Source organism: Oncorhynchus masou, chromosome 13 (genome assembly GCF_036934945.1).
Source record: "Oncorhynchus masou masou isolate Uvic2021 chromosome 13, UVic_Omas_1.1, whole genome shotgun sequence".
NCBI classification, from domain to species: domain Eukaryota; kingdom Metazoa; phylum Chordata; class Actinopteri; order Salmoniformes; family Salmonidae; genus Oncorhynchus; species Oncorhynchus masou.
Window position 1 is genome coordinate 13,476,876 of NC_088224.1, and position 13,568 is coordinate 13,490,443.

Below are 13,568 nucleotides of genomic sequence, written 5' to 3' on the forward strand. Positions count from 1 at the left end.
CTACTAAACACACACAGTACGACTCCTACTAAACACACACAGTACGACTCCTACTAAACACACACAGTACGACTCCTACTAAACACACACAGTACGACTCCTACTAAACACACACAGTACGACTCCGACTAAACACACACAGTACGACTCTACTAAACACACACAGTACGACTCCTACTAAACACACACAGTACGACTCCTACTAAACACACACAGTACGACTCCTACTAAACACACACAGTACGACTCCTACTAAACACACACAGTACGACTCCTACTAAACACACACAGTACGACTCCTACTAAACACACACAGTACGACTCCTACTAAAACACACACAGTACGACTCCTACTAAACACACACAGTACGACTCCTACTAACAGACACAGTACGACTCCTACTAACAGACACAGTACGACTCCTACTAAACAGACACAGTACGACTCCTACTAAACACACACAGTACGACTCCTACTAAACACACACAGTACGACTCCTACTAAACACACACAGTACGACTCCTACTAAACACACACAGTACGACTCCTACTAAACACACACAGTACGACTCCTACTAAACACACACAGTACGACTCCTACTAAACACACACAGTACGACTCCTACTAAACACACACAGTACGACTCCTACTAAACACACACAGTACGACTCCTACTAAACACACACAGTACGACTCCTACTAAACACACACAGTACGACTCCTACTAAACACACACAGTACGACTCCTACTAAACACACACAGTACGACTCCTACTAAACACACACAGTACGACTCCTACTAAACACACACAGTACGACTCCTACTAAACACACACAGTACGACTCCTACTAAACACACACAGTACGACTCCTACTAAACACACACAGTACGACTCCTACTAAACACACACAGTACGACTCCTACTAAACACACACAGTACGACTCCTACTAACACACACAGTACGACTCCTACTAACACACACAGTACGACTCCTACTAAACACACACAGTACGACTCCTACTAACAGACACAGTACGACTCCTACTAACAGACACAGTACGACTCCTACTAACAGACACAGTACGACTCCTACTAACAGACACAGTACGACTCCTACAAAACACACACAGTACGACTCCTACTAAACACACACAGTACGACTCCTACTAAACACACACAGTACGACTCCTACTAAACACACACAGTACGACTCCTACTAACAGACACAGTACGACTCCTACTAACAGACACAGTACGACTCCTACTAACACACACAGTACGACTCCTACTAACACACACAGTACGACTCCTACTAACAGACACAGTACGACTCCTACTAACAGACACAGTACGACTCCTACTAACAGACACAGTACGACTCCTACTAAACACACACAGTACGACTCCTACTAAACAGACACAGTACGACTCCTACTAAACACACACAGTACGACTCCTACTAAACACACACAGTACGACTCCTACTAAACAGACACAGTACGACTCCTACTAAACACACACAGTACGACTCCTACTAAACACACACAGTACGACTCCTACTAAACACACACAGTACGACTCCTACTAACAGACACAGTACGACTCCTACTAAACACACACAGTACGACTCCTACTAAACACACACAGTACGACTCCTACTAAACACACACAGTACGACTCCTACTAAACACACACAGTACGACTCCTACTAAACACACACAGTACGACTCCTACTAAACACACACAGTACGACTCCTACTAAACACACACAGTACGACTCCTACTAAACACACACAGTACGACTCCTACTAAACACACACAGTACGACTACTAAACACACACAGTACGACTCCTACTAACAGACACAGTACGACTCCTACTAACACACACAGTACGACTCCTACTAACACACACAGTACGACTCCTACTAACAGACACAGTACGACTCCTACTAACAGACACAGTACGACTCCTACTAACAGACACAGTACGACTCCTACTAACAGACACAGTACGACTCCTACTAACAGACACAGTACGACTCCTACAAAACAGACACAGTACGACTCCTACAAAACAGACACAGTACGACTCCTACTAACACACACAGTACGACTCCTACTAACAGACACAGTACGACTCCTACTAACAGACACAGTACGACTCCTACTAAACACACACAGTACGACTCCTACTAACACACACAGTACGACTCCTACTAACAGACACAGTACGACTCCTACTAAACACACACAGTACGACTCCTACTAAACACACACAGTACGACTCCTACTAAACACACACAGTACGACTCCTACTAAACACACACAGTACGACTCCTACTAAACACACACAGTACGACTCCTACTAAACACACACAGTACGACTCCTACTAAACACACACAGTACGACTCCTACTAAACACACACAGTACGACTCCTACTAAACACACACAGTACGACTCCTACTAAACACACACAGTACGACTCCTACTAAACACACACAGTACGACTCCTACTAAACACACACAGTACGACTCCTACTAAACACACACAGTACGACTCCTACTAAACACACACAGTACGACTCCTACTAAACACACACAGTACGACTCCTACTAAACACACACAGTACGACTCCTACTAAACACACACAGTACGACTCCTACTAAACACACACAGTACGACTCCTACTAAACACACACAGTACGACTCCTACTAAACACACACAGTACGACTCCTACTAACAGACACAGTACGACTCCTACTAACACACACAGTACGACTCCTACTAACACACACAGTACGACTCCTACTAACAGACACAGTACGACTCCTACTAACAGACACAGTACGACTCCTACTAACAGACACAGTACGACTCCTACTAACAGACACAGTACGACTCCTACTAACAGACACAGTACGACTCCTACAAAACAGACACAGTACGACTCCTACAAAACAGACACAGTACGACTCCTACTAAACACACACAGTACGACTCCTACTAACAGACACAGTACGACTCCTACTAACAGACACAGTACGACTCCTACTAACAGACACAGTACGACTCCTACTAACACACACAGTACGACTCCTACTAACACACACAGTACGACTCCTACTAACACACACAGTACGACTCCTACTAAACACACACAGTACGACTCCTACTAACACACACAGTACGACTCCTACTAACAGACACAGTACGACTCCTACTAAACACACACAGTACGACTCCTACTAAACACACACAGTACGACTCCTACTAAACACACACAGTACGACTCCTACTAAACACACACAGTACGACTCCTACTAAACACACACAGTACGACTCCTACTAAACACACACAGTACGACTCCTACTAAACACACACAGTACGACTCCTACTAAACACACACAGTACGACTCCTACTAAACACACACAGTACGACTCCTACTAAACACACACAGTACGACTCCTACTAAACACACACAGTACGACTCCTACTAAACACACACAGTACGACTCCTACTAAACACACACAGTACGACTCCTACTAAACACACACAGTACGACTCCTACTAAACACACACAGTACGACTCCTACTAAACACACACAGTACGACTCCTACTAAACACACACAGTACGACTCCTACTAAACACACACAGTACGACTCCTACTAAACACACACTCCACGTGCACAGTACGACTCCTACTAAACACGCACAGTACGACTCCTACTAAACACGCACAGTACGACTCCTACTAAACACGCACAGTACGACTCCTACTAAACACGCACAGTACGACTCCTACTAAACACGCACAGTACGACTCCACGTGCACAGTACGACTCCTACTAAACACGCACAGTACGACTCCTACTAAACACGCACAGTACGACTCCTACTAAACACGCACAGTACGACTCTACTAAACACGCACAGTACGACTCCTACTAAACACGCACAGTACGACTCCTACTAAACACGCACAGTACGACTCCTACTAAACACGCACAGTACGACTCCTACTAAACACGCACAGTACGACTCCTACTAAACACGCACAGTACGACTCCTACTAAACACGCACAGTACGACTCCTACTAAACACGCACAGTACGACTCCTACTAAACACGCACAGTACGACTCCTACTAAACACGCACAGTACGACTCCTACTAAACACGCACAGTACGACTCCTACTAAACACGCACAGTACGACTCCTACTAAACACGCACAGTACGACTCCTACTAAACACGCACAGTACGACTCCTACTAAACACACACAGTACGACTCTACTAAACACACACAGTACGACTCCTACTAAACACACACAGTACGACTCCTACTAAACACACACAGTACGACTCCTACTAACACACAGTACGACTCCTACTAAACACACACAGTACGACTCCTACTAAACACACACAGTACGACTCCTACTAACACACACAGTACGACTCCTACTAACACACACAGTACGACTCCTACTAAACACACACTCCACGTGCACAGTACGACTCCTACTAAACACGCACAGTACGACTCCTACTAAACACGCACAGTACGACTCCTACTAAACACACACAGTACGACTCCTACTAACACACACAGTACGACTCCTACTAAACACACACAGTACGACTCCTACTAAACACACACAGTACGACTCCTACTAAACACACACAGTACGACTCCTACTAAACACACACAGTACGACTCCTACTAACACACAGTACGACTCCTACTAAACACACACAGTACGACTCCTACTAAACACACACAGTACGACTCCTACTAACACACACAGTACGACTCCTACTAACACACACAGTACGACTCCTACTAAACACACACTCCACGTGCACAGTACGACTCCTACTAAACACGCACAGTACGACTCCTACTAAACACGCACAGTACGACTCCTACTAAACACACACAGTACGACTCCTACTAACACACACAGTACGACTCCTACTAAACACACACAGTACGACTCCTACTAAACACACACAGTACGACTCCTACTAACAGACACAGTACGACTCCTACTAAACACACACAGTACGACTCCTACTAACACACAGTACGACTCCTACTAAACACACACAGTACGACTCCTACTAAACACACACAGTACGACTCCTACTAACACACAGTACGACTCCTACTAAACACACACAGTACGACTCCTACTAAACACACACAGTACGACTCCTACTAACACACACAGTACGACTCCTACTAACACACACAGTACGACTCCTACTAACACACACAGTACGACTCCTACTAAACACACACTCCACGTGCACAGTACGACTCCTACTAAACACGCACAGTACGACTCCTACTAAACACGCACAGTACGACTCCTACTAAACACGCACAGTACGACTCCTACTAAACACGCACAGTACGACTCCTACTAAACACACACAGTACGACTCCTACTAAACACACACAGTACGACTCCTACTAAACACACACAGTACGACTCCTACTAAACACACACAGTACGACTCCTACTAAACACACACAGTACGACTCCTACTAAACACACACAGTACGACTCCTACTAAACACACACAGTACGACTCCTACTAAACACACACAGTACGACTCCTACTAAACACACACAGTACGACTCCTACTAAACACACACAGTACGACTCCTACTAAACACACACAGTACGACTCCTACTAAACACACACAGTACGACTCCTACTAAACACACACAGTACGACTCCTACTAAACACACACAGTACGACTCCTACTAAACACACACAGTACGACTCCTACTAAACACACACAGTACGACTCCTACTAAACACACACAGTACGACTCCTACTAAACACACACAGTACGACTCCTACTAAACACACACAGTACGACTCCTACTAACAGACACAGTACGACTCCTACTAACAGACACAGTACGACTCCTACTAACAGACACAGTACGACTCCTACTAACAGACACAGTACGACTCCTACTAACACACACAGTACGACTCCTACTAACACACACAGTACGACTCCTACTAACACACACAGTACGACTCCTACTAACACACACAGTACGACTCCTACTAACACACACAGTACGACTCCTACTAACACACACAGTACGACTCCTACTAACACACACAGTACGACTCCTACTAACACACACAGTACGACTCCTACTAAACACACACAGTACGACTCCTACTAAACACACACAGTACGACTCCTACTAAACACACACAGTACGACTCCTACTAAACACACACAGTACGACTCCTACTAAACACACACAGTACGACTCCTACTAAACACACACAGTACGACTCCTACTAACAGACACAGTACGACTCCTACTAAACACACACAGTACGACTCCTACTAACAGACACAGTACGACTCCTACTAACAGACACAGTACGACTCCTACTAACAGACACAGTACGACTCCTACTAACACACACAGTACGACTCCTACTAAACACACACAGTACGACTCCTACTAAACACACACAGTACGACTCCTACTAAACACACACAGTACGACTCCTACTAACACACACAGTACGACTCCTACTAACACACACAGTACGACTCCTACTAACACACACAGTACGACTCCTACTAACACACACAGTACGACTCCTACTAACACACACAGTACGACTCCTACTAACACACACAGTACGACTCCTACTAACACACACAGTACGACTCCTACTAACACACACAGTACGACTCCTACTAACACACACAGTACGACTCCTACTAAACACACACTCCACGGGCACAGTACGACTCCTACTAAACACACACAGTACGACTCCTACTAAACACACACAGTACGACTCCTACTAAACACACACAGTACGACTCCTACTAAACACACACAGTACGACTCCTACTAACAGACAGACACAGTACGACTCCTACTAACAGACAGACACAGTACGACTCCTACTAACAGACAGACACAGTACGACTCCTACTAACAGACAGACACAGTACGACTCCTACTAACAGACAGACACAGTACGACTCCTACTAACAGACAGACACAGTACGACTCCTACTAAACACACACAGTACGACTCCTACTAACAGACAGACACAGTACGACTCCTACTAAACACACACAGTACGACTCCTACTAAACACACACAGTACGACTCCTACTAAACACACACAGTACGACTCCTACTAAACACACACAGTACGACTCCTACTAAACACACACAGTACGACTCCTACTAAACACACACAGTACGACTCCTACTAAACACACACAGTACGACTCCTACTAAACACACACAGTACGACTCCTACTAAACACACACAGTACGACTCCTACTAACACACACAGTACGACTCCTACTAACACACACAGTACGACTCCTACTAACACACACAGTACGACTCCTACTAACACACACAGTACGACTCCTACTAACACACACAGTACGACTCCTACTAACACACACAGTACGACTCCTACTAACACACACAGTACGACTCCTACTAACACACACAGTACGACTCCTACTAACACACACAGTACGACTCCTACTAAACACACACAGTACGACTCTACTAAACACACACAGTACGACTCCTACTAAACACACACAGTACGACTCCTACTAAACACACACAGTACGACTCCTACTAAACACACACAGTACGACTCCTACTAAACACACACAGTACGACTCCTACTAAACACACACAGTACGACTCCTACTAACACACACAGTACGACTCCTACTAACACACACAGTACGACTCCTACTAAACACACACAGTACGACTCCTACTAACAGACACAGTACGACTCCTACTAAACACACACAGTACGACTCCTACTAACAGACACAGTACGACTCCTACTAAACACACACAGTACGACTCCTACTAAACACACACAGTACGACTCCTACTAAACACACACAGTACGACTCCTACTAAACACACACAGTACGACTCCTACTAACACACACAGTACGACTCCTACTAACACACACAGTACGACTCCTACTAACACACACAGTACGACTCCTACTAACACACACAGTACGACTCCTACTAACACACACAGTACGACTCCTACTAACACACACAGTACGACTCCTACTAAACACACACTCCACGGGCACAGTACGACTCCTACTAAACACACACAGTACGACTCCTACTAAACACACACAGTACGACTCCTACTAAACACACACAGTACGACTCCTACTAAACACACACAGTACGACTCCTACTAAACACACACAGTACGACTCCTACTAACAGACAGACACAGTACGACTCCTACTAACAGACAGACACAGTACGACTCCTACTAACAGACAGACACAGTACGACTCCTACTAACAGACAGACACAGTACGACTCCTACTAACAGACAGACACAGTACGACTCCTACTAAACACACACAGTACGACTCCTACTAAACACACACAGTACGACTCCTACTAAACACACACAGTACGACTCCTACTAACACACACAGTACGACTCCTACTAACACACACAGTACGACTCCTACTAACACACACAGTACGACTCCTACTAACACACACAGTACGACTCCTACTAACACACACAGTACGACTCCTACTAACACACACAGTACGACTCCTACTAACACACACAGTACGACTCCTACTAACACACACAGTACGACTCCTACTAACACACACAGTACGACTCCTACTAAACACACACAGTACGACTCCTACTAAACACACACAGTACGACTCCTACTAAACACACACAGTACGACTCCTACTAAACACACACAGTACGACTCCTACTAAACACACACAGTACGACTCCTACTAAACACACACAGTACGACTCCTACTAAACACACACAGTACGACTCCTACTAAACACACACAGTACGACTCCTACTAACACACACAGTACGACTCCTACTAACACACACAGTACGACTCCTACTAACACACACAGTATGACTCCTACTAACACACACAGTATGACTCCTACTAAACACACACAGTACGACTCCTACTAAACACACACAGTACGACTCCTACTAAACACACACAGTACGACTCCTACTAAACACACACAGTACGACTCCTACTAAACACAACTACTAATTCTGATAGGGTGAGGGGGTGGGGGTATTCAGTGGTGGAAAAAGTACCCAACTGTCATGCTTGAGTAAAAGTAAAGATGCCTTAATAGAAAACGACTTAAGTAGAAATAAAAGACCCCCAGTAAAATACTACTGGAGTAAAAGTCTGTATTTGGTTTTTACATATACAGTATCAAAAGTAAAAGTAAAAATAATTTCAAATTCCTTATATTATGCAAATCAGAGGGCACAATGTTTTCTTGTTTTCTTAACTGACAGATAGCCAGGGGCAAACTCCAACACCATTTACAAATGAAGCATGTGTTTAGTGAGTCTGTCAGATCAGAGGCAGTAGGGATGACCAGGGATGTTCTCTGTTTAGTGAGTCTGTCAGATCAGAGGCAGTAGGGATGACCAGGGATGTTCTCTGTTTAGTGAGTCTGTCAGATCAGAGGCAGTAGGGATGACCAGGGATGTTCTCTGTTTAGTGAGTCTGTCAGATCAGAGGCAGTAGGGATGACCAGGGATGTTCTCTGTTTAGTGAGTCTGTCAGATCAGAGGCAGTAGGGATGACCAGGGATGTTCTCTGTTTAGTGAGTCTGTCAGATCAGAGGCAGTGGGGATGACCAGGGATGTTCTCTTGATAAGTGGGTGAATTGGATATTTTTCCTGTCCTGCTAAGCATTCAAAATGTAATGAGTACTTTTGGGTGTCAGGGAAAATGAATGGAGTAAAAAGTACAGAATTGTCTTTAGGAATGTAGCTATGTAAAAGTTGTCCAAAATAACAAATGGTTGTCCATAATAATTACTTTACACCACTGGTAAGATTGAGGGAAATGAAGCAGATTCAATTGACAGGTGAATTAGCATGGCCATTCACTACAGGTATTAAGGTATTAACACATTAATCACAGGGACCGGGGTGATTACGGAGTAGAGGCTAAGAATTATCAACTGGAGTAGGTTCATGATGAGTCCCACATAACAAGGGGTTACCGTAAAAATCAAGACAGACATTAAAACACAGACCTTGGTGAAGACACCCTCCACCAAGAAAGAGACAACCCTCTCGCCTTTATCATTTCTCATCTTTAAGTCTGTGACTTCCTTACCCACAGTGAGAGCCTCAAACAGCCGGTGAATGGTCCCCTGGTCCTTGACAATCCCAGACTCCTGCACGTGCCTCACAAAGTCCTCCAACTGCATGTGCTTTTTCGGCAGCTGGAACCGCTTGACAGCTTCGTCGTCATGGCACGTCCGCTCCCTCTCGTGGTCCTTCTTCACCCGACTAATCAGGCGTTTGATCTCGGTTCGGCGGTTAGCTTGTGCCCGTTCCCCATCCTGTAGAGAGTCCACCAGGGCGTTGACCAGCTCGCCAGGGAAGATGTCCGTGTCCGTCTTGTAAAGGTTCTGAAAGTCTTCCAGAGCGTCCAGACGTTTACCGGCCACTGTGTTGACAAAGCCCCGGAGGTAGTGATAGCAGGCCAGGAGAGAAGAGTCCTCGAAGGCCACCCCGCTGATGGCCTTGTCCAGGAGGGTGATCATCTCCTGGTAGTAATTCTGGACATAGTGGTAGGCCAGCGGTGGAGGGAACTCAGGAAGCTTGAAGCATCTCACTGGCTTCTGGGGAGACTTCAGACCTATTAGGGTTCGATCACAAAAGTTTCAAGAACTGTGAACAGCATTTTGTTGAGAGGAAACCTTAAAGCAATTGGCCAATCGTCGTTGGTTGGTTCTTATAAGGTGGCAAACTCAATAGTAGTGGTCAACTACAACAGGGTTCCACAACTTAGGTTCTGGGGAATACCCCATGGGTGCAGGTCTTCACCGCAAACACTAAACACTTATCCTAAAACCACTCAATGTTCAGAAATCACAAAAGATAACTATTAGAGTCGACAAGTACCGCACACCTGAACATTCAACCTACCGCTGTCCACCTCAACCTACCGCTGTCCACCTCAACCTACAAACTACCGCTGTCCACCTGAACCTACAAACTACCGCTGTCCACCTGAACCTACAAACTACGGCTGTCCACCTGAACCTACAAACTACCGCTGTCCACCTGAACCTACAAACTACCGTTGTCCACCTGAACCTACAAACTACCGCTGTCCACCTGAACCTACAAACTACTGCTGCCCACCTGAACCTACAAACTACTGCTGTCCACCTGAACCTACAAACTACTGCTGTCCACCTGAACCTACAAACTACGGTTGTCCACCTGAACCTACAAACTACGGTTGTCCACCTGAACCTACAAACTACGGTTGTCCACCTGAACCTACAAACTGCCGCTGTCCACCTGAACCTACAAACTACCGCTGTCCACCTGAACCTACAAACTACCACTGTCCACCTACCACTGTCCAGCTGAACCTACCTCTGTCCACCTACCACTGTCCACCTGAACCTACAAACTACCGTTGTCCACCTGAACCTACAAACTACCACTGTCCACCTACCGCTGTCCACCTGTATCTTCTTGAGGGAGTTCTGCATGAGGGGTCCCACTAGGGTGCCCACACCCTCCTCCAGGTTGGGCAGGCTGGCCCCCAGCCTCTTGCTGAGCCGGCTCTCTGGACTGGTGTATTTACGGGCCAGCTCCTGCATGGTGGGCCGCCGCGGAAACTCTGTCATGGACTTCAGCCTGGGGAAGAGGACAGAGGTGTAGGGAGAAGTTTCCCCTAGTTGCTGATCTTTGGTCAGTTTAACATTTCCCCCACTAATGGTTAAGGTTAGGATTGGGGGATGGGAAGCCAATCCTAGATCTGTACCAAGGGGAAAAGTTCACCTTGGATTTAGGATAGACATCAGGGGAAAGGCTGTGATTATACCAGGAAGGGACCAACTTGGGATATGTGTATGAAGATACAGTACAGCAGTGTCTCCAATCCTGGTCCTCAGTACCCAAACGGGTGCCCTTTTTGCCGCAGCACTAACACCCCTGATTCTAGTTAAAGGATTGCTGATGAAACCAAATTAAAAACCCTACTGAAACCCATTGCATTTGCAATAAAGGTCTAAATAATATTTACTAGTTTAAAAGGTAAATATTTATGTTAAACTCGTTTTTCTTTCTCACCTGTAAGTTTCTGTCCGAGTGCTCAGCTCCATGCGTGTGAACGCGTCCATCTTCCTGTTCAGACGATCCCGTAGGAACGAGTGGAAGATGTGTGTGTCCAACACCTGCAAAGAAGACAAAATACACTACGTTCACAATTGGATCACATGCTGGACAGGAAAAAAAATGTATGACAAAGTTAAATATGTCCTAAATATTGTAGGTTGAAAGAGATGTACGTGTTACTGAACAGGCTCTAGTTGTACCTTCTTGAAAAATGGCTGGTCTGCTGGTTCTCTAGACCTGAAGAACTCTTCACTGTTGAAGACTCTGTGCTCATAGTTGAGGTGATGGTGGACTTCTCTGTGGGGGTGCAGGGGTGGTGGTTGGTGGGGGGGGGGGGGGGGTGAGAGTAATAGTCATTGGATTAAGCTTGCCTGTCCTGATATTGAACAGGAAATTGCAGTTGTATTGGTTGTCATAAAGCAGGATTTAGATTCACGCTTCAAAGTTTATTCACCTTGTGCACAGGATACAACCGGTGTAAATCAGTACAGTGAAATCCTTACCAAGAGCTCTTTCCCAACAGTACAGTGATAATAATGTAGATAATAATAGAAAATATATTTTTTTTATTTTTTTTTTACAATTTAATTCGATAACTAACAGCGTTGTTCAAATTTCTAAATAAATCCATATCCATTTGATAAATCACCAAGCTTTGCTTATATGAGAAATAGGCATCTTTGATCCAACCCAATACGTATTAACTAGATACTGTATGCTCAGTTTGAGTCTCAACTATCATAGTAACAGAAATAAATATAAATTAGATTATAATATTAAAACAACTATGTGATATTATAATACTCATGTACATGTTTTGTCATAGTGAACGACAGTAAACTAAAACACAGTATAGCTAGCTGTCATATGATTTGATGTTAATTTTGTTTAGCCCAGAACTCAAATGCAGCATAATTTGGTCAGATGCTCAGTAGCCATTTATGTTTACGTCGTCTGTCCACAAGAGATTGGTTTCATGCTGACCTGAAGATGTTGACGATGAGTTCCAGAGTGATGTTCTGGATGTGTGTGTTCAGTTTCCTCTGCCACTGCCTCCTCTGGGCCCTCTGGTCGTTGACGTCTGTACTGGACCCCAGGTGACACACGTCCAGGTCATAGTGCATCTGGAGACTCTCCGCCCTGCACACACACGTAAAACATGTGGAACTCATATTTGCATAAAACCCCCTTCCCCTATTTATAACAATCCATGTTGTTTGCAGAGCAGATGGACAGTAGCAATATGATCACATAGGACAGCAAACTGGCTGCGTTTACGCTGGCAGCCCAAT

The 13,568-nt window shown here is 45.1% G+C and overlaps 1 protein-coding gene across 2 annotated transcripts in view; it reads right to left on the bottom strand.

Annotated features, from left to right (window-relative positions):
* The window catches only part of LOC135551754 (DENN domain-containing protein 3-like), a 72,311-nt gene that overhangs the window by 50,328 nt on the left and 8,415 nt on the right, over nucleotides 1-13,568 (bottom strand). For both annotated transcript variants that reach the window (XM_064982966.1, XM_064982965.1), the window contains 5 exons: nucleotides 13,261-13,416; nucleotides 12,477-12,573; nucleotides 12,232-12,335; nucleotides 11,612-11,796; nucleotides 10,253-10,780 (listed from right to left, as the gene is read on the bottom strand). In XM_064982966.1, coding sequence (XP_064839038.1) covers nucleotides 10,253-10,780; nucleotides 11,612-11,796; nucleotides 12,232-12,335; nucleotides 12,477-12,573; nucleotides 13,261-13,416 — 1,070 coding nt within the window. The remainder of the gene's footprint in view (nucleotides 1-10,252; nucleotides 10,781-11,611; nucleotides 11,797-12,231; nucleotides 12,336-12,476; nucleotides 12,574-13,260; nucleotides 13,417-13,568) is intronic.